This window comes from Theobroma cacao, chromosome 2 (assembly GCF_053813885.1).
Source record: "Theobroma cacao isolate CCN51 chromosome 2, ASM5381388v1, whole genome shotgun sequence".
NCBI lineage: Eukaryota > Viridiplantae > Streptophyta > Magnoliopsida > Malvales > Malvaceae > Theobroma > Theobroma cacao.
In genome coordinates, this window is record NC_142640.1 from 50,008,027 (window position 1) to 50,035,450 (window position 27,424).

Consider the following 27,424-nt stretch of genomic DNA (forward strand, 5'->3'; position numbering starts at 1 on the left):
ATCCAAGAATGAGTGCATCTTTAACGCAATTTTTTATCTCAATATGCAAACGAGTTTAAAACTCTTCAATAGTAAGACTTTTTGGAGAATACAAAATTTTCTTCCTATATCCATTCCAAGAATATGAAAGTTTGGACAGAATTGCTTCCATTTGAAGTGAGTTAGGAATTTTGATTTTTAGTTCACTTAATTTAAAGGCCAAAATTTATAACTCATGTACTTGATCCATAATTGGTTCGGTATCCGTCATGGTAAACTCGAAGTATCTCAATGCAAGAAATTTATCCATAGATTTTTTCTCCTTTTTATATGTTTTCTCAAGTGTAGTCCAGATCCTTTACTAAAGTTTTATGTCTGAAGAGATCATAAAATCAATTAGTGAGAGAATTGAAAATATATCCATGACATATAAACTCGTCATGTTTTCGTTTTTTCATGTTAACTGGTTACAACAACAGTTGTTGTTGCAACAATATTTTCAAAGGTGTTGCCTCTGCTGATGTGATCTCTTTTGGATTTGATGGTCAGTCCATCTCAAGAACATAATGAATCTTCATGTGGTTAACAAGAATACTATCTTATCCCTACATTTAGTGAAATTCGTTCTATTGAATTTGTCAAATTTGATCACTTCCTGATTTTGGAAGTGAACGTTCACATTTGAATCCAGTCCAATCTCCATCACGAAACAATTGTGAAAAAGGTTTTGAGAATATACCTTAAGATTGTTAGAAATATTTGAAAAGAAAGAAGAAATTTTTAGAAAAAAGAAGACAAGAATTAACACTTTCTTTAAAGTATTTTCTAAACTTGCAATATATAACAAAATCCTTAACATACTTATCAGAATAGTGAAAATAATAGTGTAATACCGCTGTTTATATAATAAGCCAGCGTATACCTCTTTCAATATAAAAACTTGTTTCCTTTCATAATATAACTCTTCAAATAATAATTTTCTTTCATAATCTAACTACTCAAAAATTATAATTAATAAGATAACTTTTTCCGAATTCTTCAATCATAACTTTTCATCAATAACAGTTTTCATAAATAATTTTTTATTATTTAATTTAAAAAATTAAAATAATAAAATGAATTATTTATTAATATTTTAATTCAAGAGTCCAAATACCAACATTAACAAAAATATCTAACACACAAGCCAATAGTCTTGACCAAATCACTTTTTCTGTTCTAACGCACGAAAATGTTTATTTTATTTTTTCATGTTTTGCAATTAGTATCAAAAGAAAGGTGTTTTTCCTCCTCGCAATTATTTCATTTTAATTTAGCTTCAGTTGAATGTTTGTGAGATTTTTAACACATGTGGCATATGTTTAATTTTAACACATGTGGCATATGTTTGTTCCACTAGTAATTAATGATGGGGATAGGGTGTGGTTTTGATCAATTTGGAGATTATAGCTATTCTTTCTTACGAAAGTGTGCAGGGTTTTCAGGACTAGGAGCTATCATTCAGAGATAGTAATGTCTTGTGCACTTGGTGTGTTAACGAGGAGACAGGTCATGCCATCATAATTGAAGGACATGGTGTTTGATTTTCAAATGGTGGAATCTTCCTTGGGTAACCCTACGTAAGGTAGGGAAGTTTATCCAGGGGTGGGATGGTAATTGTCAAAGAGACTGTTCAAAAAATTAGTGGATGGTCATTTTTGGTGTAATTTTTTGGTTGAGAATGTATTTTTTGAGTTTAAATTTAATGTGAATGAGTCGACAAAAGAAAAGTTGGATCCAATGAATTATGTGTATTACAAAATTTTCGTGGACATGTTCATGGAGTGTTTCATATGTGACTAGTTTGGAGTCAAAGATTCTAATAATGTTGAAATTATGATAATCTTTTATTTTGTGGAAATTGCCCAAGAATCAACAAAGATAAAATCCAGAGAAAATAAGCAAACAGAAAAACACAAGAATTTACGTGGTTCGGCCTCTTACCTACGTCCACGGAGTGAAACTGTTCTTCTATTATTGAGAATTTAAAGTACAATAAATTGACCTTTATGGTTCCCCAAAACAACCCAAGATCCCTTGCACACTCTTCCTCAATAACCTCCCAAGAACATTCACTCAAACCACTCTAGCTCCACCTAGAGCAAAAGATAGAGTTACAAGATGTTCTCTCTCTAGAGCTCTCAAAGCACTACTTGCAATTTTAAAGCCTAGAAATCCACTTTTATAGTATAAAAGTCCAAAGTAGAATGTGATTAGGATTCGATGTGGAATAAGAAGTTTAAAATCATACAACTACTTAATATTGTATACAAACAAAAATCCTAATCAAATAAGATTTAGAATTCTAGTCAACCTAAAACTCAACAAATCTCCACCTTTGACTTGAATTCAAACTCCTTAAACCTCTTCCACTAGTCGCACCTAATTGCAACTTCCTAACTCCACCTACTTTCCAACACCTTGAACAACTCTCCAAGCACAAGACTTTCTAAATCATTGGCCTTTATAATTACCACGACTACACATACCGAATCAAGCATGGTCCAACACTTGATTCCACAAAACGGCCAATGCACCTGTGTAGCCGTCAAGTCAATGGCACTAATTGACTTCGGAAAGGGACCTCGACGACCCTTCCAATTCACTACTAGCAAGATTTTTCGTCCTTTCACCATCGTCTACACCATGGGAACCTTTCATCACCTCCTCGGCAAATGAAATCTCACTTTGGTAGCTACCATCCCCTGTGCACTGTTCCCATCCTTTCGAGGCCTCACATTCTAGACGATACAAGCCATTATGCAAATTCCCCCTCATCAGGACCATGTCGCCTTGTGTGACTTTTACTACTCCATCACAAGCAGAATATCCAAACCCTTTGGAGTCTAACAGGCTCAATGATATTAGATTCTTACGCATCTTTGGGACATAGGCCACACCACCCAAAGAGCGCACAACCCCATCAAACATTTTGATTTTCACCACTCTAATACCCATGACCTTCACTATTGACTTATTACCCAAAGTCAAATTTCCAGCCACTCCTTCTTGAAGTAAATCAAAACAATCCTTTTGATAACATATGTGAGTAGCAGAAGCAGAATCTAAATACCAATCAGAATTTGCATCCATATTTTCTGAAATTGTAAGAACATCACAATCATCACCTTCAGTAACGAAAGCACACTCACCTTTGTTCTCGTTACTTTCATCCCCTTTTGTAGGACAATCCCTTTTAATATGCCCATACCCTTTGCATTTAAAGCATTGAACATTGTTGGATTTAGACTTGCCACCCTTAGATCCCTTACCAGTTGACTTCCTCCTATTAGCCTCAATTACTAATGCCAAGTCATTTGGATCTCTATCCCCTTCTTTACTTTTCTTTCGGGCTTCACGAGACATTAACGTTGCTTGTGCTTGTTCTAACGTTATTGTATCCATCCCACATATAAGAGATTCCACAAATACCTCATAGGAGTCTGGAAGCGAAGCCAAGAACAATAGTGCCTTTTCCTCTTCCTCCACCTTGACATCAACCTTCTTCAACTGATCAATGATTCCATCGAATTCATTCATATGCTTCATGAGGTCTCCATTCTCCTCCATCTTTAAACGATACAATTTTCACCTAAGCTGCAACTTGTTAGAAAGACTTTTCGCCAAATAAATTTTCTCTAACTTTGCCCATAATCTTAGAGCAGAATCCTCATCAATAACATGATTAAACACATTATCTCCAATGCAAAGTCGAATAGTGCTCACACACCTTTGCTCTAACTCTGCCCATTCAACATCCTTCATGTCATCTGGTTGCCCTTCCTCCTTTCCTAGCAAGGGGCGCATTAAACCTTGCTGCACAAGGAGATCTTTCATCCTTCTCTGCCACTGCGTGAAACTAGTCTTCCCATCAAACTTCTCAATTGAAAAATTCGTAGAACTAGTAACTTTCGACATCCTTGTTGAATCTTGAATTTACCGAACCCGAAGCTCTGATACCAGTTTGTTGTGGAAATTGCCTAAGAATCAACAAAGATAAAATCCAGAGAAAATAAGCAAACAGAAAAACACAAGAATTTACGTGGTTCGGCCTCTTACCTACGTCCACGGAGTGAAACTGTTCTTCTATTATTGAGAATTTAAAGTACAATAAATTGACCTTTATGGTTCCCCAAAACAACCCAAGATCCCTTGCACACTCTTCCTCAATAACCTCCCAAGAACATTCACTCAAACCACTCTAGCTCCACCTAGAGCAAAAGATAGAGTTACAAGATGTTCTCTCTCTAGAGCTCTCAAAGCACTACTTACAATTTTAAAGCCTAGAAATCCACTTTTATAGTATAAAAGTCCAAAGTAGAATGTGATTAGGATTCGATGTGGAATAAGAAGTTTAAAATCATACAACTACTTAATATTGTATACAAACAAAAATCCTAATCAAATAAGATTTAGAATTCTAGTCAACCTAAAACTCAACAGTTAAATTATTCTCAACCTCAACATGGGTTGACTTACACAAACTCATCATTGAATCGGATTTCAATGTAGCCATTGCTTGGACAAAGGAGATTACCTCAAGACCTTGGAATCTTTGACAGTGTTTTAATGAAATTTATGCTTTGTGTAACGTGATCGGTGACATTTTCTTCCCCCAAACATACAGCGAAGCCAATTCAATGGCTGATGTTTTAGCTAAATTTGGTGTTCACCGGAGTGAGATGTTCTCTATCCAGAGTGGTGAACTTTTAGCTTCTCTCTCCCCCGTCGGGTATATCTCCTTGCTCCTGGTGTTTAGTGCGTTATGGATTTGTTGAACACGTGAAGGTTGGCTGCAAATGTAATGATGTGTTTCACTGGCCGCTGAGTGGGCGGTTATGCCTTAATTGGTGAATTGAATGGGGAGTCGCTATCAGATATTGGAATGTACGCCCCATCTGTTTGTGTCTGTTGACATTGTTGTGTTGCTTTTGAAGTCTAGTTTATTATACGATGTAATGGGACGAGGTTGTTAGGGGCAAGGCATCAATGTCCTAATGCTGTTTATATTTGATTGCTGTATTGTAAGGTGTTAGCTCTAGACTGACGCTATCTGGTTTCAGGTCTCCTGACCATTTTTGATGTTCTTCCTCGGCTCCGCCAAGCTGTTTTGTATCAGACTAATTTGATACCAAGGTACATGAAAATTGAAAACTTCGTAAAAATTTCAAGACAGCATATTTCCTTCACAAGCCCAATTTAGGAGAAAAGGCCTTCCAGGTCACAATTGGGTGATCCAATTACGTAAAGACTTATGAATATCCTCATTCGTTTCATTGACAAAAATAAATAACAATATATTAATCGAGCACGATCATAATCTCTGCATATATATTCTGTTTGGGGAATTAGATTCGAATCATCCAAAACCAGCATGGCTACGACGAGTTGTCTAAATATATCAATGAAGGAAGATGGCTGCCCTGCAGACCAAAACAATGTGGGCAACATAAGTAATTATAAATATCATTTCAGTCTGTGTTAATAAATATCCGGATAGTAAGATATAGATAATTTTAAAGTTTATAAAAAAAATAACGAATTTATTTCGTGAAAAATGAAAATGTCAGTACAAGAATTTATTTACAGAAAAATATCTATCAATAAAAATATTACCAAGTGTCCAAAATCAATTATGTCCTGTAAGTTGCAATAACTACAAGGAAAATGTTTGACTTTAGAATTTTATGTTTATACTTATACAGAAGATATAAATCCTCATTAAATATAATGATTTTTTTTTTTATTCATACTCATTCTCTCAAAAATACATATATATATATATGTATATAGAAATTTTTTATGACATCGACATTTATTCTCAATGTCTTTTTTATACAACTCATGAACATGCAGTGAGTATAAATGTGAGTATATGTAAACTGCATGGTTTTGTGTACTAAATACTTGTAATAATTTAGACTAATTATCCTTGCAGGTTTTACCAGGCCGCAATTGGAAGCCCCCTCCTCTTTTCTCAAGTGAATAAGGCATGTACGTCCCCAAAATCCTATCCCACATGACGAAGAACGGTTGCGAGAAGTTGTATTTGCCACCGTAAAGCTGGTGGTGGAGATCATGGAACGCGGTGTTGTTTCTGAAGAAGAAGTGAAAGGGATTTCCCGGGAGCAAGATCCCGCAGTGGTCGTCCACTGATTTGATGGTGCCGAAGGAGAAGAAAAAGATGGAAGCTCGAGGGGACATGCCGGAGACGACGAAGGCTAATGCCCCACCCACTGTGTCAAAGATAAACGCTTCGAGTGGATGGTTATAGATGGCACCGAATGTGTAGGGAACGACGAGGCGGTGGTGCCGGGAATGGAGGTGGCGGTACAAGAACTTGTTGTGGTGTATGTATCTATGAAGAAAATATTGGTAAGTATCCAAAACCACCATGGCTACGATAAATTGTCTAGCTATGACAATGAAGGAAGATGGCTGCGCTGCAGATGCCCCTGCATCATTTCCTCCTATTACCTGCAGATGCATAGAAACAAGTCAAAATCAAATTCAGGAACAAAGTTTAAACAAGGAAAAAAGTGAAACCCATCACTACACATACCATGTACAAAAGAATGGCCGCCGTGACTTGAAGGAATTGTATCAAAAGGACGCCTTTGATGACTGTCCTTTTAGAGACCAAATTCTTCTCATCCTCCTCTTGCTTTGGATGCAATCTGTAATTGTCACAAGACCCAAAAGCCATGTACATCCCTGAATAAACCCAATACACAACCACCGGCATGAAAGCCCCCAGCAATTCGTCTGATAACCCCAAAGCAGTCATAGCAAGCTACAGAAAAAATTTGGAAGTTAAACCCAAAGCACATGACAATATCGAAACCCCGCCGCCCCCTCTTCTTCAATTTATAACAAAGAATATGAGAAAGACACGCTGAAGGTAGCTAAATTCTTCAATTATCATCATTAATTGATCACAGTACAATAAATTAATAAAACTTATGTGTATCCATTGAAGAGGTGTACCGTATAAATAAAATTAACTAATACAAATAGTTTTTAGTTTCGGATGAAGATTTGAGAATCCCGAAGTGGAAAAATAAATGAGAAAGCCCACGGTTTCACACATTACTTGGTTGGAGCTTGGAAAAATGGATAGGAATCCATCGAAGTTACCGCAGGTCTTCTACAACCACCGAACCGAGCAATATTATCTTAGTGGTGGGTTGCATGAACTTGTCAAATCAGGAATTAACTGCTGTTGGATTCATTAATGGCGTTTGACCAGAGGAAGAAAGAAATAAAGAGGGCATTCATCCATATCCTGGCAAAGTTGATCTGGGACAATAACTAATATAGTACGGCCCCTTTTCATTCTTATCTTTTTTTTTTCCTAAATAAAATTTGTATTACTTGAAAAAAAAATAGACACATATGTGAATGTATATATATACGATTTTATATATCAATTAATTACACTTGACATAGTAATAATTTTCACTTTTTAAATTGTTTTAGTTGTTAGAAAATGCAATTCTTCCACCACCATTAGCAATAACGAAAGGGGAAAGTTGATCTCTTTGTTTAAGTCTTCTTCCACCGCCATTGAAATACATTCACCAATTCACTTGATCCATCGACTTCCAAATCCCATCATAGTCAATGACATGAAGGAAATAAGGTCTCGTGATTGAGGGAGAAAAAAATTAAGCAAGAAAACAATAGGATGGTCTCAATTTCTACTGTTTTAGTTATCCATGTGTGCTCTTTTAATAGGTCGTGGTTCAAAAGCCACCTTCGGCTGTCTTCTCAAGTGAATAAGGCATGTATGTTCCCATAATTCTATCCCACATGGCAAAGAATAATTGGGACAAGTCGTATTTTCCACCATATAGATGGTTTTGGATATCAGTGGCGAAATCATAATTCTAGCCCAATTGCATGATCACATAATAAATCAATTTGTTGGAAGCTCTTCCAAAATTTTCATGGTCTTTTCAACAGACTTAGGACCCATGATTGCAACTTTCAAATCCAACTCCACCACTAGAGCTTTTTGGCAGATCCAAGTTGACTTAGAAAATTACTTCAATTAATGTTTTTATGATTAATAGTTAATTTAGTCAAAATATCATTAGTCATTGTTTATATATCATGTGACACTGACGTGACATGTTAATATATTATAATAAAATATTATATTTTAATTAATGATAATTAATCAACTATTAGTTATAAAAATTTATTTGACACAAAATAAAAATACAAAAATTTAATTAAACGCATTAAAAGAATAAAAACTTATTTGAATTATCTTAATAATTTAAATTTTTTTTAACATTATATTTTTTATATATTATATAAACAAATTAATTACATTTGATATAATAATAATTATTGATTATTAGGATGTTCCGTTATTATTATATAACTTATGTTTTTTTAATTCACATAACTGTGTTGTGCAAAACGTGGCATCATCCATCAATATATAGTAATAGATGTGTGATTGATTTAGATATATGTACGAATATATTGTTAGGTAAGGATTGATCATGCATCATATACAAATAAAACGCAACGAAAATAATTTTAAAAATTAAATTTACATCTCACCTTCTTAGGATCTCTTTCATGTTAAATCGAATACAGAATTAAATTAAAATAAAAGTATATGATCATATCACTTTACCAAAATAACAAAAGTTGATGAATCTTTTGTTAAACCATAAAATCAGCGTTCAAAAAACTCAACCACCTTAGCCCGGTTGTTACAAACCAAAGCTGTCCAAGGAATCCTTGTGCAGCCTGTAATGGTGATCAACACCATGAATGAGAAAATCCTTCTTTAAGGATTGAGAGTGCTATGCCTTAACAATATGCTAGCAAAGATGAGTTTCATAAACTTATAATCCACACAAAATTGTGGGGCTGAACACAAAAAAAAAAAAATGAAGTGAATGAAAAACTATTTTTCTTCACACAATGAACGACAAGACAAAAGAAGTTCTACTGTACCGTTCACTCCTCTTTTTTTTTTTTTTCAGCCGTTTTCACACTTTTTGTTTGGAGGCTATAGCAAGGTATTTATACCTTGGATTAATTTTAAACCCTAATTACAAAACTATTTTGTAATTGCCAATTAATCCAATAATTTGAATAAATAATTTAATTAAGTCCTTTATAAGTCCATTTAACTTAATTGTTTAATTTAATCAATTAGGCCCAATAACTTAATTAAACAATTTAATTAATTAAGTCCAACAATTTAATTAAACAATTTTAATCAACTAGGCCCAATGATTTAATTAAACAATTTTAATCAACTAGGCCCAATGACTTAATTAAACAAATTTAATCAATTATGCCTAATAATTTAATTATTTAATTTAATTAATTAGGCCCAATGACTTAATTAAATAATTTAATTAATTAGGCCCAATGACTTAATTAAATAATTTAGTTAATTAGGCACAACTTAATTAAACAATTTTAATCAAGTGCTTGAGAAACTCATAACTTCTAATTTGATTAAGTCCAACTCAATCACCTTTCCCATTTTATTTTCAACATTCATTTTAGGTGTATGATCTATTAGGCTTCTAACATGTTGGCAATGAACTCAACATATAATTTTTAAGTTAAACTTAGAATTAGATAAATTTAAACTACTTTAAATTTATCATTAATCAAGTTAACTACCTAGAGTTCATAAACCAAGATTGAGATCTAACAATCCATCATGGTCACCCAAATATTAGAAGAGTCAAGATGGTTTGACTCAACCTTTCAGTATAATTCATTCCCTCATCATATATCCCAAAGATGATAAAAGTATGGTGCAGTGTCTACTCTTATTGATCTCCATATTCGTTCTTAAAGTTTGATCATCAGCTTTATAAAGACTTATGAAACTCCTTTCATAATCTTTAAGTCGCCTTAGCCAAAAACTTCAATAAGTTGATATCAACTAAGAACAATTAGGATATGTCTCCTGCATCACTTGGGGTGATGATTCCTATCTTGACCACTCATTTGTCTTCACATGCTTCATACTATACCCAAAAGCATCATGTTTAAGCATCATTGGTTAGGCACCCGTACGAATGAAATCAAAGTATAGCACTCCACACATAAGACAACCTGGTGTCTCAAGTTTAAGGAGAATTTACACAACTAACACATGAGAAGTATTGCATAGACACTTGAGTGAAATACCAAATGCATTTCTCATTGCGGGTCATGATCAGTGAACTTACTCTCCTAGGCAAGCACCTACATTTTAGTTTCAAGTATCTCTATACTTCAACTAATGAGATCGGTTGCTTACTTCTCAAGTAAGGAATATAGAATGTACCAGTCTCTAAGTATTATTGATGTCCAGTCTCAATGATACATTGACCATGAATATTTTGAGATTACGCTTTGATGCATAAGGATCTCATAACTGTAACTTATTACAGTTCCCTTGCAAGGCATATTAATCTCATGGACTTCATCCAATTAGACTTATAACTTGTTATAATTGATATCTTATTGATGAAGGAAAACATTTAATCATTCAATATGAATGATGTTATTGCATGATTAAAATCAAGCCTTAACAAATCTCAATTGGCTGCAGAGCTCATCCCAACATATATTTGTGAAACTTGAAGATTAATTTATTAAAATTAAACAAATAAATAAAAAGTTCAAGAGAAGTCATATTTACCAAAAACAAAAAGAATACACTTAATATAAAATATTCTCTTTACTCCTCAATGGTTTTTTCTTTTTTTACTTTCATGAAAATTAAGATACAAATTTTTTATTCATAATTCATATTTATTATTCTATTCATATAAATAATGTACAATAAATTTCAAATCAATTAAAATTGTATAGTCATTTTTTATCTCGTAACAATTTTAATTACTAATTATATGTTTTACAAGATAATATTCTCAATCGATATAATATAGATATCTTAATGATTTGAATATTTGCATGTAAGACATGTATGATTGTAAAACCTAATAATTAATTTATTAAAATTTTAACTGTATAAAAAAATATAAAAAGATGTAATAATTAGTAAATATTACATTAGTTTAACTATATTTAAATCCCTATATTTTATGTATTGACCTGTTTGGGTACCCCATAATGCAAGTGAATTCCTTGTGCTCTCAATTTACTAATTCATCATTAATTCCTGTGTGCTCTTTTAGTTTATATGCAGGCCTAACTTGAAAGCCTCCTTGGGCTCTCTCCTCAATTGTATAAGGCAAATACGTTCCCATAATCCTATCCCACAGGGAGAAGAATGGTTGGGAGAAGTTGTACTTGCCGCCATGAAAATGATGGTGGACGTCGTGGTAGGCAGAATTGTTGCTGAAGAAGATGTGGAAGAGGTTTCCGGCTGGAAGCCATAGCCCGCAATGGTCATCCACCGATTTGATGGTGGTGAAACAGAAGAAAAATATCGAAGTTCGAGGGGACATGCCGGAGAGCAAGTAGGACAAGCCACTACCCATTATGTCAAGGACAAATGCCTCCAGCGGATGATTGTAGAATGCTCCAAATGCATAGGGAACCACAAGCCTGTGATGTTGGGAATGGATGTATCTGTACAAGAACTTGTTGCGGTGGAAATATCTATGCATGAAATAGTGCCAAGTATCCAAGACCAACATTGCCATCACAAACTGTCCTGCAGAAACAACAAGGGAAGTCGATGACTGGCTTTTAGAAGAAGCCCCAGCATCATTTCCTGTCACCTGCAATAGAAAATGGAAGCTTGAAACAGACCATGGAACTCATGCAAGAATCCTAAATTTTCAACTAGAATTGTTGCACTGTAATTCTTGCAGTACATTTGGTTTAGAAAATGAAATAGAAAATAATTGAATAATTATTCTGTGAAAATAGATATAAAGCAGGAATAACCAAACATGCATGAAAAAAAATAACAATAAAATACCTTAAATAAAAAGACGGCTACAGTAGCCTGAAGGGTTTGTAGAAGAAGAACATTGTTTATGACAGTCTGTTTAGTCACCAAATTCTTCTCCTCCTCATCTTTCTTAGTATGCAATCTGTAATTCTCGAAGGACCCTAAAGCCATGCAAATCCCTGAATAAATCCAATAAACAGCAATCGGAACAAAAGTTCCCAGCACTTCATCCGAAATTGGGAAAGCCATCTTTCTTCTACACAGTGTCAAGAAACCCCAGCCTCAGGAAGTAAAGCACTTGAAAAATCTTGGAACTACCTCTTATAGAATGGGGATGACCTTGAAGGCCAAACCCGTTTAGAGAGCTATTAATGTGGCTTATTTTACTATATTCCTCATCAAGATTATTATTCTCAAGGTAAGAGGTCTCAACAAAATGAAAAATTGTTTTGTTTAGTTATGTCATTCATTTTCTTCTTGAATATAATAAGGTCTAAATAAAAAAAAAAATCTCTTAACCATATACATTTTTGTAATTAAACGCTTATATTTTTATCATATTTAATTAAGCTATTTTTTTCTGTGTACCCTATTGAATTTTTATTCTTTCATTTTACTTAATTGAGTTCTTATTTCGAAAATATAACCGAGAATTGTTTTCAATATCAACTGTCACTTCCTATATACATGAAATTTACAAAAAAAGAGTTGTTGATGTAATATTGCATGTCATCCATTGATCTTATTATATTTAATTAAAACATTACGTCAAATTACACGTATTTTTATAATAAATAAATAATCGTAATTTTAAAATACTCATTTTTAAACTGTATTTACAGTTTTTTTAATACATTCTACTTAGCTCTTACTCGGTGAGCAACAATGAATAGTTGTAATTATTTTCCTCTTTGGGGAAATGAAAGGTGGGAAACCAAATCCAGAAAAATATCATTACAAATATTAATTTATAATTTGGAGAATTGAAAAAAACACCCATTACTCTTCATGGACGGGTAACGAAATGTTTTCTCCCGTCACGAGAAAAATTTAGACTCCATTTGATTTATACTTTTATTATTCGATATTTGTTTCTTAAAAAATTATTATAAAACAAGAAGAAAAGTAAAAAAGTAAAGTTATAATTGATTAAAAAGGAATAAATAATTAAAATACAACACCAACACTGTAATAATAATTAATTCATATAAAAATATATAAAGTATATTTTAAGTCCACTTAGTTTGATAAACTTAAATCAGGTGCATTAAAATCCATTAATCTCATTGAAACTTTTTAGAAGAAAGGTTAGGCATGCATAAATTTTTCCAAAACCCTATCATTAATAGGTTGTTAATTATAATAAACATCATTACAAAAACTAATTTAGAATTCGGAGAAGTCAAGCACCCGTTACCCTCCACGATAAAACTTTAGACTCCATTTGATTTATATTTAATTGTTTATTTTTTGTTCTTGAAAAAGTTATAATAAGATTAGAAAAAAAAGGGAAAGGTACAATTGATAATTAAAAAATACAACACTAATCATAAAGTAATAATTATTTTATATAAAAATAAAATCATGTATTTTGTTTTCTTTAAAATAATTACATATTTTATCTATAGTAATTCTCTAATTTTTTTTTATTTTCTTTAATCTAAACATGTTTATTCTTCTTAAAAGTAAATAAATATATATAATAGCTACTTTTAATTACTTTTAAAATAATAAGAATCTTTTTTTATTATTATTATTTGCCTCGCCCAGATATTCAAGGATTTTGTTTTAAGAAACTTAACTGCGAGGATGCTTCTTTTCTTGAGATGGCGATCACCATGGAGGAGTTAAACGTAATAGGACTGTTATAAACATTCTTGGCGCTTAGTCAAAGATGACATCTTTGCTTTTGTTTCTGAATTCATGTCACCTGGGAAGCTTGAGAAAGGCATCAACTCCTCGTTTATTGCTCTTATTCCCAAAGTTGGCAATCCTATGTCTTGAAAGGAATACATCTAATTTCATGTATTCAATAAATTAACAACTATCATTAAGAATAATATTCTTTATATTTTCGTTATGAGATACGAATAAAAAAAATAATTATATATGATAAAAATATAAAAAATTAATTACAATAACATGTTATAATTATTTAAGAAGATCTTTTGCTATTTTAATCGTATAATAATTACATCATTTATATGTCAAATAATATTTTATTAAATTGTAATTATAATAATAATAATAATATTCTTAACCAATAAAAGGACTAATCTTTCAAAAGTCTACTTAGTTTGGTAAAAACGTAAACCAAGCACATTAAAATCAATTAATCTCACAGAAACTTTTTCTTTAATATTTTGCCAAAAGGGAGTGGGGGTTAGGCCTGCATAAATATTTCCAAAACCCTACCATTAATAGGTTATTAACTTCAACATCTTTATTGAGCAAAAAAAAAAGGGTTATTAACGATAATAAATATCATTAAAAGGCATCATTGATTAAAATCGAATAAATAATTAAAAAATACAACACTAATCATAAAGTTATAATTAGTTTATATAAAAATAAAATCATGTATTTTGCTTCTTTAAAATAATTAAATTTTTTATGCATAATAATCATCTAAAAGTTTTATTCAGTTATTTGTTCCTTAATCTAAACATGTTTTTTTTTTCTTTTTAAAAGTAAATAAAAATATGTATAATAATAATAATAAATAAAACTCAATTTTAATTTTTTTTTTCTTTTCATCTTTACTTTCTTGATCGAATGACAACCTTACGTGATGAATAAGAGTTAGCTAAGTCTGTGTTTCTTCAGAAAACCTATTATAAATAGGTTATTAATGATTAAAAAGCTCATTATTTCCAATAATGGTTAATTTTACTATTTTTTAAATATATTTAAAACAAAAGTTTTGTTTTTTGAGTTGCAGAAAATTAAAAAATTGGATAAAAAAGAAACATAACAAATATTTAAATCTCATTAATTAAAAAAAAAAAGGAATATCACAATTTTTAACTAAGGAGAATTTAAAACTATCCAAAGTCCCTAATTAAAATGCTAAGAATTTTTATAATTTTTTGACATAATATCTAAGAAAACTCTTAAATTATTTAAAAAAATTCAAATAAGTCTTTATACTTTTATTACATTCAATCAAGTCCTTATATTTTTATTTTAAATCAAATAAGCCCTTATATTTTGATTTTGAGTTAAATAAACCTTTATTACTAATGATTGAATTAATAAAAATGTCATTTGTCATTCTATACTACATGAAGCTGATATGGCATGGTAAAATATTATAATTAATGATAATGTAATGTACTAATTTAGCATGCTAACATAATCATATGGTATTTTTCACTTTCTATATTATTGTCATATGTCAGTGTCATGCAAATATAAATGATAAGTGATATTTTGACTAATCATAATTAGTCAATTATTACTAATAAAGGCTTAATTGATCAAAAATAAAAATATAATAGTTTGATTGAATGAAATTAAAAATAAAAAAAATAAAAATTTTTAAATAATTTAAAAACTTATTTGAACATTATATCTAATTTTCTAGAGAAAATAGGCCCAAATTTAAATATAAATAGATGCAGAAGCCCATGTCAAGCCTTTTTAGTGAAAATAGGCTCAAATTATTAAATGAACATTGGGCGGATTTGCCTTGTGTAAGTGGGCTTCATGGGCCTGTTTCAAGTATTCATCTTTGGCTGCAAGAAACTAACCGCCATTGCCTATATAAGTTCGTTCCACTGAGATTTTTGGCTTTCCCATTCCTACTGTGATTCACTGATTGCGCAAACAGAGGTTTTGCTCTCGAAAAGTTTCTCTAATGGCTTTCGTTAGTACTTACTGCTGCGATGATCTACAGCACGTCGTTTACCAACCTCGGCTTGAACCAGTATCCCGTTACCCCACTCCCCGCTTCGTTCAAGTTGAACTAACCATCAGCCTTCGAGTCGACCGCAAGTGCCATTATAGCTTAAACGACCAGTTCATCGATCTCGAGGACGAGGGCCCTTTCTCCTCGGAAGAATTTCTTCGTTTCGATCTCGATGTTTTGAGAGACCATCATCGGGCTTACCAAGTTCTTGCTCCCGTGCTAGGAAGACTCTTGGTCGCCAGCAACGTCTTTCTTACGTTCGATCCTATCATTGATGACATCATCCGACATGGGCTTAAAATCGAAAACTGGGCATCCAACAGGGGACGTGAAGTATTGATTTTATGTGCAGAGTTATGGGGAACAGTTGTGGAACACATAGAATACCAGGAAGAGGCGGTTTTGCTGGGAAGAGCTTTGGAAGAATCGGCGTCGGAGTCTGGAATGGTTCCCGCGAAGGAGTCATCGGTCAAGAGGATGCTGAAGAGGGTTCGAGTTGAAGCTGGAGAGTGTGATCAAAAGGCTGGACAAAATATCAAGAAAAGGCTCGTGAAAGTTGAAGATTGCGTGATATGTTTGGAAGAATTTAAAGTTGGATCAGTGGCTTTGCAGATGCCTTGTTCTCATACTTTTCATGGTGATTGCATTGAAAAGTGGTTGAAGCAAAGCCACTATTGCCCTGTCTGCCGGTTTGAGATGCCGACAGAGTGAACACCTTTTCTTTTTTTAGTTTTTCTTGCTTCTAGTCAAACAGATAAACCTCTTCTAATTTTGGATAACATGTAAATTGCTGTTGAAGAGGTTTTTCTTTTCATTAGTTTTGCTTATTTTAGTTATTCTGCTTCAGCTTGTGCAATAAATAAATATAACTTCTCTGATGCATTACTAAAATTCTGAGGATTGTTGTGTGTTCTGCACTGCAATTGATGTTTTCTGTTGATATTCAGTAATGGGTTGATGCTGTTGGTCTGGTGTTTGATTTCTGCTGGTGCTGATTCTGATAAATTGATGTTTTAGGCTTGGTGTATTATATAGAGTCCCCTGCATGTAGTTGTTTTTTTCCGTACTTTTGCCGTGACTATAGTGTGAATCTTACCAGGCATTTGTTCTGTTTCTTAGCCAGGTCCATATGGACCTGCTTCTTTTACTTTTTATCTGGCTCATGCCAGCCCTTTATTTATCCAGCTTTATGGAAGCTTAATAAAACTTCACTTAATAAGGCAACTGCAGGGGTCACGATGCTAGGAACACTTGTTCAAACTATTGTCCTTGTTATCATAACCTGGAAAATTGACTGGGATAAACACATAATCTGGTTTGCAATGTTTAAACTTTCTGTTGTATGAAATCTCACTTAATATCCAACTTCCAGATTTGTGTACATTATCTGCATGTGATCTTAGCTTGTACCAGAATCCAAGGAAGAAAACAGAAACACAGAAAATAGTGCCTGAGGGGCAAGCTTCTTTTTCTTCCGAGTGGATTCAGATTTTATGTTGCTATCGTTTCTTGAAGTTGAAGCCAGTGACTAATTCACTGCTGGGAATTTGATTAACTATCTTTTGGAATTCTTTGGTGTCAACTATGCATATACCAAAATGAAATAGCTGCAGTTCTTCTTAAGCATATTCACCTCTTGGCTCTTGGTATAATTACATGTTACTGCTTTATGTTTTCTGCAATGTCCAAAGGGTAGATTGACACTGCCAATCAGTTGTAAATTATAGCAAGCCTTCTGCAGTCATGTTTTAAATCAAAATGCTTCCCATAACTCAAAGGAGAGCTCCAAACAGAAGAAAATTTTAGTTGGCTATCCATGAGAAAGGTGATTACTGCAGTTACCAATGCAAAGGTAATTCAATTTGAAATTTTTGTTTTTATTCTTTCTTTTTTAATAATATAATGTTCCTGAACTTGGCTAGCTAGCTTAAATAAATCATTCCATAGATTAATACTGACAGGTTTTACTATTCTTTATGCAGAGCTACTGGAATTCTAGCTGCAACTGGGACCTCTCTGAGAATTTCAGCTGCATGAGGCAGATAACAAGCAGTAATGGAGTTTCAGGTAATGAGACTTTACTATTCTGTTACTCTTTATATACTTTTTTGTTCTATCAGCATATACTTTAGATGAACCAATGAGTAGATCAGTGAGCAGTGAGGAAGCAGACATTGTTACAGAGATAAAAACACCAGAAGAGGCAATATCAGGCAGCCCTGAAGCTCTTGATTCACCATCTTCTTCCTACAAAGAATCAGTCAAGACCAAGTCATTTTATAACAAAGACTCCCAATTTTCCACTGACCCCTTATCTTCTTCTGCTAAAGGGTATAGAACAATGGTTACCTAGGGGACAGAAAGCAGATTCCATTAAATGGTGGAAATAAGCAGATGCATCAACCTTAACTATGTATTAACCTCATCATATATAAATAAAAATAGTAATTATAAATGCAGAATAATGATGTTAATGATAAAAAAAATATGAAGAAAATATACAATATAAGTTTCCTTTGATTTGAATAACAAAACAAAGTGTTTTTTTTTACTTTAAGTATTAAGTTTAATGGTAAGCTAATATATTACTCACTTAAAGTAAATTTAAATCCCATTCCCCAAATAAAAAAATTAGTATTTATTTTCTTTTCAATTATTAAAAAAAGATACATATATAACTTGTCAATATTATAAAATATCAACAACATAATAAATCTTACCAAATATAATTTATTTTTAATGTCAAAATTTTGGAATTTTTTATTATTTTTTCATAAATCTGAAATTTATTTTAATTTGATTATTTTTATGATTCATTACTTTCTTTAAATGTGTAATAACAAAATTGGATTTTACATACAAATTACTAAAATTAAAATTTTAATTAGACAAATTGAGCATAAATATTTTAGTTTACTTTTATGAAACGAGTATTTGTTTCCCTGGCGGCAAGCAACTACCTCCCTTCCCCCTTATAACGACCACCTGATATTTCCTTCTTGTTTCAGTATTTGATCTGAAACTTCCCTTGTTTGAGTATAATAAGTGGACAATTTTATTTTATATTTTTAAAATAATTAAGAACTCCATTAACCAATGGCATTAGAACAAAACCAAGTTCGAATGCTGCTGAAAGCTTTATATATCAGACCAGGATTTCCTTTGTGAGCAAGCAACCACGAGATTTTCAGTTATTGTTCTGATCGTTCAAAAGAAAACTCTTCCCCTCAAGATTTTTCTCCAATGGCTTCCGCTACTTACTACTACAACGATGACCTGCAACATATTGTTTATCAACCATTGGTTGAGCCCGAAATCTTTTACCCCACTCCCCCTTTTGTCCAAATTGAATTAACCATCACCCTTCAATTCCGATTCAGGCGACATTATTGCTTAACCGATCAGTTTGTCGAACTTGACGATGAGGGCTCTTTGTTCTCTCAAGAAACCATTCGTTTTGATCTCCGTGCTTTGGAAAGCCATGATCGGATTTACCAAATCCTTGGTCCCATTCTAGTAAGACTCAGACTCAACCCCAACGCTCGTCGGTCCTTTGCTATCATCGAAGAAATCATCACACAAGGACTTAGCATCGGAAACTCGGAGTCCAACAAGGGACGTCAAGTCGTACCTTTGCATGCACTGCTATGGGGAACGTTTGTGGAACACGTAAACGAGGAAGAGGAAGAGGAAGAGGAGGTTTTGATCGAAAGAACTCTAGAAGTATCGGCATCGGAGTTTGAATCAAGCAACTATAACATGGTTCCAGCCAAGGAGTCATCCGTCAAGAAGATGCTGAAGAGTGTTCGAGTGGAAGCTGTTGAATGCGATCAAAAAGTTGAAGAAAAAATCAAGAAAGGGCGTTTGGAAGCTGAAAACTGTGTTATATGTTTGGAGGAACTCAAGGTTGGATCAGATGCTTCTCGGATGCCATGTTCTCATATTTTTCATGGTGACTGTATCGAAAAGTGGCTGAAGCAAAGCCACTATTGCCCTGTATGTCGGTTTGAGATGCCGACAGAGTGAAGAGCTTTTCTTTTTTCGTTTTTCTTGCTTCTAGTCTATGAGATAAACCTCTTCTCATTTTGGATAACTTGTTAATTGCTTTTGAAGAGGTTTTCTTTTCATTAGGTTTTGAATTTAAGCTGTGCGTACATGATGGAAGTCTGCAGTACATGGAATGAATATAGATTATTTTGTTCTGTTGATTGGTTTTGAGTGTTTGCATTTTAGTTATTTTAATGGTTGTATCTAGCTTTGGTCTGTTTTTTGATATATTTTCTTGTACTTCTCTGATGCATTACTAAACTGATAGATATTATTGTGGTCTGTTATTTTCTCCATCTCTTTCATATCTAAGTTCTATTCTTTCCATCTCCTTCTTGCTTCTTGTCAAAAAAGGATTGCTTTTCAGGTATCAGAAGTGTACTTCACCTTTCACAACATTAAATTGATAATTTTCTCTGCTGTGCATAATTAACTCATTGAAAGATGTAACCTGAACCGGCATTCTATTGGTTATCTGCATAAAGAATCCTGTTTGTTATGCCATTGTTGGGTGTATATGCCAGATTCCAGTTATGAGTAAGCTCAGGAGCAAAAGCTGAAACCAATGCCTTGTACCAACGAAATAGATGCTATGAAAATGCCACAAACTTTTAACATGTTCTATATAGATCGGGTCTGTCTGTTTGTAGTCTAAGCTTCTGCAGAATGATTGTTTATTTGGAGTGAGACAGGTTAGCTTCTAACATGACAAGCAAAACCTTTTGAATTTTCGGATAATATGTACATTTTGAAATACAACGGAATATTTAGACTGGTATGATGGAGGAATATTTTATAGCTAGTAACTTTCTGCACACTAGGAGCTGGCATTTAACAGCTTAGATTTCTGATGAGTTATTGACAAGTTGTTCTGTCCCAAGGGTTGTATTTAAGCTGAGTTCTTTTAACCTGATTCCAATTTTTCCTGCCCAACTTGAAGTCTTGAATAATACCTGGCACTTAACAGCTTTGCTTGTGTGAGAAGACCAAACATATACTGTTCTTCACATTCTGCATCAGAATTCCTACATTTAGGCTTTAGTCAGTTTGTTTATTGCAATGCCTATATTCATTTTACACTTGAAATTTGCTACACATCAGCATTATTCTGTATTTTATACTGTAGTTTCTGGGAATTCTATATACTATGTAGCCTCCATATTTCTGGGAATTTATTGTTAACAGGATTAGCTAGTTTTAATTTACTGGTTTACCCAATTCTTCTCTGCAGTCATCTGAAAGCAAGCAGAAAGGAAAGAAGTAACTTCGGTATTCAACACAATCCTTAACAGTCAAAATCATCCTCTTGTGACTAATTCACTGCAGGGAATTTGATTAACTATTTTTTGGAATTCTTTGGTGTCAACTATGCATATAACAAAATAAGATAGCTGCAGTTTTCCATCAGCATATTCACCTCTTGGCTAGTCTTGGTATAATTACAATTTACTGCTTTATGTTTTCTGCAATGTCCAAAGGGAAGATTGAAACTGCCAATTAGTTGTAGCAAGCCTTCTGAAATCATATTTTAAATCAAATGCTTTTAAGTATTAGAAGTTTACTTCACCTTTGACAACATTAAATTGATTATTTTCTTTGTTGTGCATAATTAACTCATTGAAGGAAGTAACCTGAATTGGTTGTTATCTGCACAAGGAATCCTGTTTGTTATGCCATTGTTAGGTGAATTTGCCAGATGGCCTGTTAGGAGTAAGCTCAGGACGAAAGGCTAATATCACTGCTTTGTACCAAAGAAATAGATGCTATGAAAATACCACAAACATTTAACATGACATTGTAAATCATCCATGTTCTACATAGATTACACCTGTCTGTAATCTAACCTTCTGCTATATTTCCAGAACAAGTCCACAGAATGATTGTCTGGAGTACATGACAAACAAAACTTTTTGTTGTTTTATAATAGTTGTACAGATAATGGTGATTGCTGACTGACATTTTGTTTTTGTTGAATTTAGAAGGGCATACAGTTTGTTGGGGAAGGGGTTTCATGTTGTTTTATAAACTGTTGCTAAGACAGTATAATTTCTTAGGTTTTTTACTTCAAGTTTATAAGTTTAAGAGGTAAGATAATATATCACTCACTTAAAGTAAATTTAAATCTCATTCTCCAAATAAAAAAAAAATTAGTATTTGTTTTCTTTTCAATTATTGAAAAAAGATACGTATATAACTTGTCAATGTTATAAAATATCTATACCGTGATAAATCTTACCAAATATAATTTATTTTTATTTGTATCAAATATATATAAATAAAAAAAATTTTATTATCATAAAATATTATTAGATAAAGGTGGATCTTAACATCAAAAAATGGGAAGTTTTTTAGTATTTGTTCATAAATATGAAATTTATTTTAAGTATGATTCCAATTTCTTTAATGTGTAATAACAAAAATGAATTTTACATAAAAATTAATCAAATTACAATTTTAATTAAACAAATTGATTTGCAGCTATTTGATATGTTTTAGGAAACTCCTATTTGTTTCCTGGCAGGAAGCAACTACCTCCCTTTTATTACAAATAGGATTACCCTGGCGGCAAGCAACTACCTCCCTTCCCCTTTATAACTACCAACTGATATTTCCAGCTTCTCTGTGATTCTCCAAATTAAGAGAAGCTTTCCCCCTTGAAATTTTCCCTAATGGCTTCCCCTACTTACCAATGTAGTGACCTGCGACACGTTGTTTTCCATCGCCTTGAACCAGAATCCCCTTCCCCTACTCCCAATTCCATCCAAGACGTTGAAGTAACCATCACTCTTCAACTCGACCTTAAGCGCCATTATTGCTTAACCAACCAATTCATCGATCTCGACGAAGAGGGTCCTTTATTCTTCCAAGAAACTCTTCGTTTCGATCTCCGTGTTTTGAGTAACCCTTATCGAGCTTCCCTAATTCTTGGTCCCGTGCTACGAAGACATTACATCACCCACAACTCTCCCTCCTACGACGCTATCATTGATGATATCATCCGACACGGACGTAGAATCGGAAACTGGAAGTCCAACAAGGGACGTCCAGTCTTGCCCTTGCTCGTAGAGATATCGGGAACACTTGTGCAACACGTAAACTACGAGGAAGACGAAGGTTTGATCGGAAGAGCTTTAGAAGAATCAGCCTCGGAGTTGGAAACAAGCAACTATAACATGGTTCCAGCGAAGAAGTCATCGGTGAAGAAGATGCTGAAGAGGGTTAGCGTCGAAGATGGAGACTGTGATGGAGAAAATATCAAGAAAAGACGCGTGATAGCTGATGAGTGCGTGATATGTTTGGAAGAACTTAAAGTTGGATCAGATGCTTCTCAGATGCCATGTTCTCATACTTTTCATGGTGACTGCATTGAAAAGTGGTTGAAGCAGAGCCATTATTGTCCTATTTGCCGGTTTGAGATGCCGATTTGAGAGAGTGAAGTGTTTATTTTTTCTTTCTCTTGGCTTCTAGTCGAAGAGAAAAAGCGCTTCTAAATTTGGGAGCTTGTAAATTATCTTTTGAAGAGGTTTTTCTCCTTCATTAGTTTTGTTTATATTAGCTTTTGTGCTTCAGGATGTGCAATACATGATAGATATTATTCTTCCCTTATTCTGCTTGAGTATTTTTTCTTCTTTTTTTATGGTCATCAGAATTTGGATTTTTGTTATTTTTTATTTTGCTGGACCAAATAGCTGCAGTTTTTCATCAGCATATTCACTTCTTGGCTCTTGGTATAATTACTTGTTACTGCTCTATATATGTTTTCTGCAATGTCCAAAGGGTAGATCGAAACTGCCAATCAGTTGCAAAGTTTAGCAAGCCTGCTGCACAATCATATTTTAAATCAAAATGCTTCCCATAACTCAAGGGAGAGCTCCAAACAGAAGAAAACTTTAGCTGGCTATCAATGAGAAAGGTCATTAGTTATACTGAAACAATGATCATTATCTCCCAAGCAATTAAACAACAGCATTAATTCCCAACGTTTTTTTCCTGTTTCAGCTTTCTGCAAACTAGGACCTGGCAATTAACAGCTTAGATATCTGATCATGCCTTACTGTCCAGTTGTTCTGTCCCAAGGGTTGCATTTGAGCTGAGTTCTGACTTTTCCTGTCCAACTCAAACAATGCCTGGTTTTTGAAGTAGCTTCAATTGGTGGGAAAAACAGTGGTACTTTGCCTCTTGTGAGAAGACAATTGAATCATCTTTAACAGTGAAAACAAAAAAAAAATTGTCTTGTATCATATGGTATCAATAATCTAAACAAATTCTGCTAGGACTGATCCTAAAAATAATATCACAGTCCTTCAGCAAAGGTATAACAGATAAAACATATATACAACTGAGGCTGATGGGCTGCTTCACAGGGTTGCATTCTTAATTAAGTAAAGAATTCCTTAATCTCATGCAACTTAATTTGTCAATGTTTCTCCCATTGATAAGCAATCTTTTGCTGAGGGAGCTGCACAAGACAATCCAACTCTAATTGTAGCTGATAAACACTCTCCATATTTGCCAGGCCAATAACTGTCCTTCCTGGTTAAGTATTGAGTGAGCTCCTCTTTAAACTTCCATAATCCTTGAAAAGCCTCGGATCAGCAATCTCATTGCAACGCTGGGCTCCAGCTTTCAGTTGTGGGCTCGTGGCCAGGCTTTCTCGGCTCTTAAATGGTGGAAATAAGCATATAATGATATAAAAAAAATTAATTATAAATGAAGAATAATGATTTTAAGGAAAATCAATGACTTGTACCAATGAAATAGATGCTATGAAAAATTTTATTTTTCATAAATCCCAGAACTAATTTTATTTTATTATTTTTATGATTCCATTGTTCAATGTGTAATAACGAAAATAAATTGTACATAAAAATTACTAAAATTACAAGTTACAGTTGGACAAAGTGATAATAAGATTTTTTTTTTTCTTGCATCTAATACTTGATTTTTTTGCTAATAATTAATAGTTTTATTTTGGGTAACTAGTTAATTGCTTTTGAAGAGGTTTTCTTCTCATTACGTTTTGAATTTAAGTATTAATATTTTTTATTTAACAAAATAAAGTATTTTTTTGTACTTTAAGTATTATATTTATAGGTAAGATAATATATCACTCACTTAAAGTAAATTTCAATCTCATTCCTCAAATTAAAAAAATTCGATAATTTATTTTCTTTTCAGTTATTGAAAAATGATGCATATATAATTTGACAATATTATAAAATATCAACAACCTAATAAATCTTACCAAGCATAATTTATTTTTGTTTTTATCAAATACAAATAATTTGTTTTTATTACAATAAAATACAATGAGATAGGGGTGGATCTTAGTGTCAAAAAATTGGGAATTATTTTATTATTTTTTCATAAATTTGAAAATTATTTTAATTATGATTCCATTTTCTTTAATATGTAATAACAAAATTAAATTTTACATAAAATTAATAAAATTACAACTTTACTTTTGAGCTATTTGATATATTTTAGGAAACTCCGATCTTTCAAAAAGAATTTTTAGGAAACTCGTATTTCTTTCCTGGCGGGAAGCAACTACCTCCCTTCCCCTTAATTTATAATAATTACCAACTGATATTTCATTAATATCAGTAAATTGGATTCCATTGCAACTACTCCTATTACAAATAGGAATTCCTACGGCCATTGCCCATTACTATAAATTCCACTGAGGTTTTCCCTTGATTGGTCAAAAGAAAACTCTTCCCCTCAACATTTTTCGCCAATGGCTTCCGCTACTTACAGCTGCACTAACGAGCAACATATTGTTTATCAACCTCTGGTTGAACCAGAAATTTTTTACCCCACTCCCCCTTCTCTCCAGATTGAATTAACCTTCTTCATTCTACTCCGACGCACGCGCCATTATCGCTTGATCGATCACTTGGTCGATCTTGACGACGATTACAGTTTGTTTTCCCAAGAAACCATGCGTTTTGATCTCGATGTTTTGCAAAGCTATGATCGGACTTACCAAATCCTTGCTCCCATGCTAGTAAGACTCAAAGTCAACCCCAACGCTCGTCGGCCCCGTGCCATCATCGATGAAATCATCCGACAAGGATGTAGCGTCGAAACCTCGGAGTCCAACAAGGAAAGTCAAGTCTGGCCTTTGCATGCAATGCTATGGGTAACGATTGTGCAACATGTGAACGAGGAAGAGGAAGAGGAGGATTTGATCGAAAGAGCTCTGGAAGAATCGGCATCGGAGTTTGAATCAAGCAACTATAACATGGTTCCAGCCAAGGAGTCATCCATCAAGAACATGCTGAAGAGCGTTCGAGTGGAAGCTGTAGAGTGTGATCAAAAAGGTGAAGAAAGAATCATGGAAAGGCTTTTGGAAACTGAAAACTGTGTTATTTGTTTGGAGGAACTCAAGGTTGGATCAGATGCTTCTCGGATGCCATGTTCTCATACTTTCCATGGTGACTGCATCGAAGAGTGGTTGAAGCAAAGCCACTATTGCCCTATTTGCCGGTTTGAGATGCCGACAGAGTGAAGAGCTTTTCTTTTCGTGTTTTTCTTGCTTCTAGTCGAATTATATATAAACCTCTTCTCATGTTGGATAACTTGTTGATTGCTTTTGAAGAGGTTTTCTTTTCATTAGGTTTACTTATTATAGTTGTTCTGTTTCCTGCAGTAGTTCATGGTTTAATGAACTTAAGCTATTTGTACATGGTGGTCGAAATCTGCAATACATGGGAAGAATATTTTTTTTTTTTTCTTTTTAGTCATTTTAAATGTTCTATTTAGTTTTGATCTGTTTGTATACTTGTTTTACTTATCTGGTGCATTACTAGAACTCTGATGATTATTGTGGTCTGTTATTTTATATCAAATAAAATGGATGATTGAATCTTATGAACAAGAAGAAGCACTGCAATAAACCTTTTTAATATAAATCAATCAGTAAGGTAACTCCAGGGGTGACAATGCTAGGAACACTCGTTCAAACTATGGTACTTGTTATCATAACCTGGCCCGACTGGGATAAACAGGTAATCTAGTTGGCAATGTTTAAACTTTTTGTTCTATGAAATTTCACTTAATATCTGCAGGAGATCTTAGCTAGTACCAGATTCCAGGGAAGAAAACAGCATCACAGATAATGGTGCCTGAGGAGCAAGCTTCTTTTCTTCCTATAGTTGGATTTAGATTTTTGTTGCTATCAGTTCTTGAAGCCAGTGACTAGTTCACTGCTGGGAATTTGATTAACTATTTTTTGGAATTCTTTGGTGTCAACTATGCATATACCAAAATGAAATAGCTGCAGTTTTTCATCACCATATTCACGTCTTGGCTCTTGGTATAATTACATGTTACTGCTTTATGTTTTCTGCAATGTCCAAAGGGTAGATTGAAACTGCCAATCAGTTGTAAATGCCAAAAAGTTTTAGAAAACATTCTGCAACCATATTTTAGATCAAATGCTTCCCATAACTCAAGGGAGAGCTCCAAACAGAAGAAAATTTTAGTTGACTATCAATGAGAAAGGTAATGAGTTATACTGAAGCAATGATCATTGTCTCCCAAGC

The 27,424-nt window shown here is 33.3% G+C and overlaps 5 protein-coding genes across 6 annotated transcripts; 3 read left to right on the plus strand and 2 right to left on the minus strand.

Annotated features, from left to right (window-relative positions):
* Window positions 1–5,157: 5,157 nt before the first annotated feature.
* LOC18610417 (sphinganine C4-monooxygenase 1-like) lies at window positions 5,158–7,120 on the minus strand. 2 transcript variants are annotated; one of them, XM_088803781.1, is made up of 3 exons: window positions 6,581–7,120; window positions 5,964–6,495; window positions 5,158–5,441 (listed from the first exon to the last, which is right to left on the minus strand). In XM_088803781.1, exons 1-3 carry the CDS (start codon window positions 6,803–6,805, stop codon window positions 5,218–5,220), a joined length of 981 nt encoding a protein of 326 aa, XP_088659907.1. In that variant the 5' UTR covers window positions 6,806–7,120; the 3' UTR covers window positions 5,158–5,217. The 2 variants fall into 2 exon arrangements, with proteins under 2 accessions (XP_088659907.1, XP_007046119.1); XM_007046057.3 differs by lacking the exon at window positions 5,158–5,441 and having other exon boundaries at window positions 5,744–6,495; window positions 6,581–7,113.
* Window positions 7,121–11,087: 3,967 nt separating this feature from the next.
* Window positions 11,088–12,196, minus strand: LOC18610412 (sphinganine C4-monooxygenase 2-like). Its single transcript, XM_018114797.2, has 2 exons — window positions 11,945–12,196; window positions 11,088–11,741 (listed from the first exon to the last, which is right to left on the minus strand). The coding sequence occupies exons 1-2, from the start codon at window positions 12,164–12,166 to the stop codon at window positions 11,151–11,153; spliced, it is 813 nt and encodes a 270-aa protein (XP_017970286.2). The 5' UTR covers window positions 12,167–12,196; the 3' UTR covers window positions 11,088–11,150.
* A 3,539-nt stretch (window positions 12,197–15,735) lies between these two features.
* LOC18610418 (uncharacterized) lies at window positions 15,736–16,689 on the plus strand. Its single transcript, XM_088803912.1, has one exon. The coding sequence runs from the start codon at window positions 15,777–15,779 to the stop codon at window positions 16,536–16,538; it is 762 nt and encodes a 253-aa protein (XP_088660038.1). The 5' UTR covers window positions 15,736–15,776; the 3' UTR covers window positions 16,539–16,689.
* A 5,854-nt stretch (window positions 16,690–22,543) lies between these two features.
* On the plus strand, window positions 22,544–23,302 carry LOC148764394 (uncharacterized). The gene has a single exon (XM_088803596.1). The coding sequence runs from the start codon at window positions 22,544–22,546 to the stop codon at window positions 23,300–23,302; it is 759 nt and encodes a 252-aa protein (XP_088659722.1).
* A 2,312-nt stretch (window positions 23,303–25,614) lies between these two features.
* Window positions 25,615–26,388, plus strand: LOC18610449 (uncharacterized). The gene has a single exon (XM_018115021.2). It carries the CDS (start codon window positions 25,615–25,617, stop codon window positions 26,386–26,388), a length of 774 nt encoding a protein of 257 aa, XP_017970510.2.
* The last annotated feature ends 1,036 nt before the right edge of the window (window positions 26,389–27,424 follow it).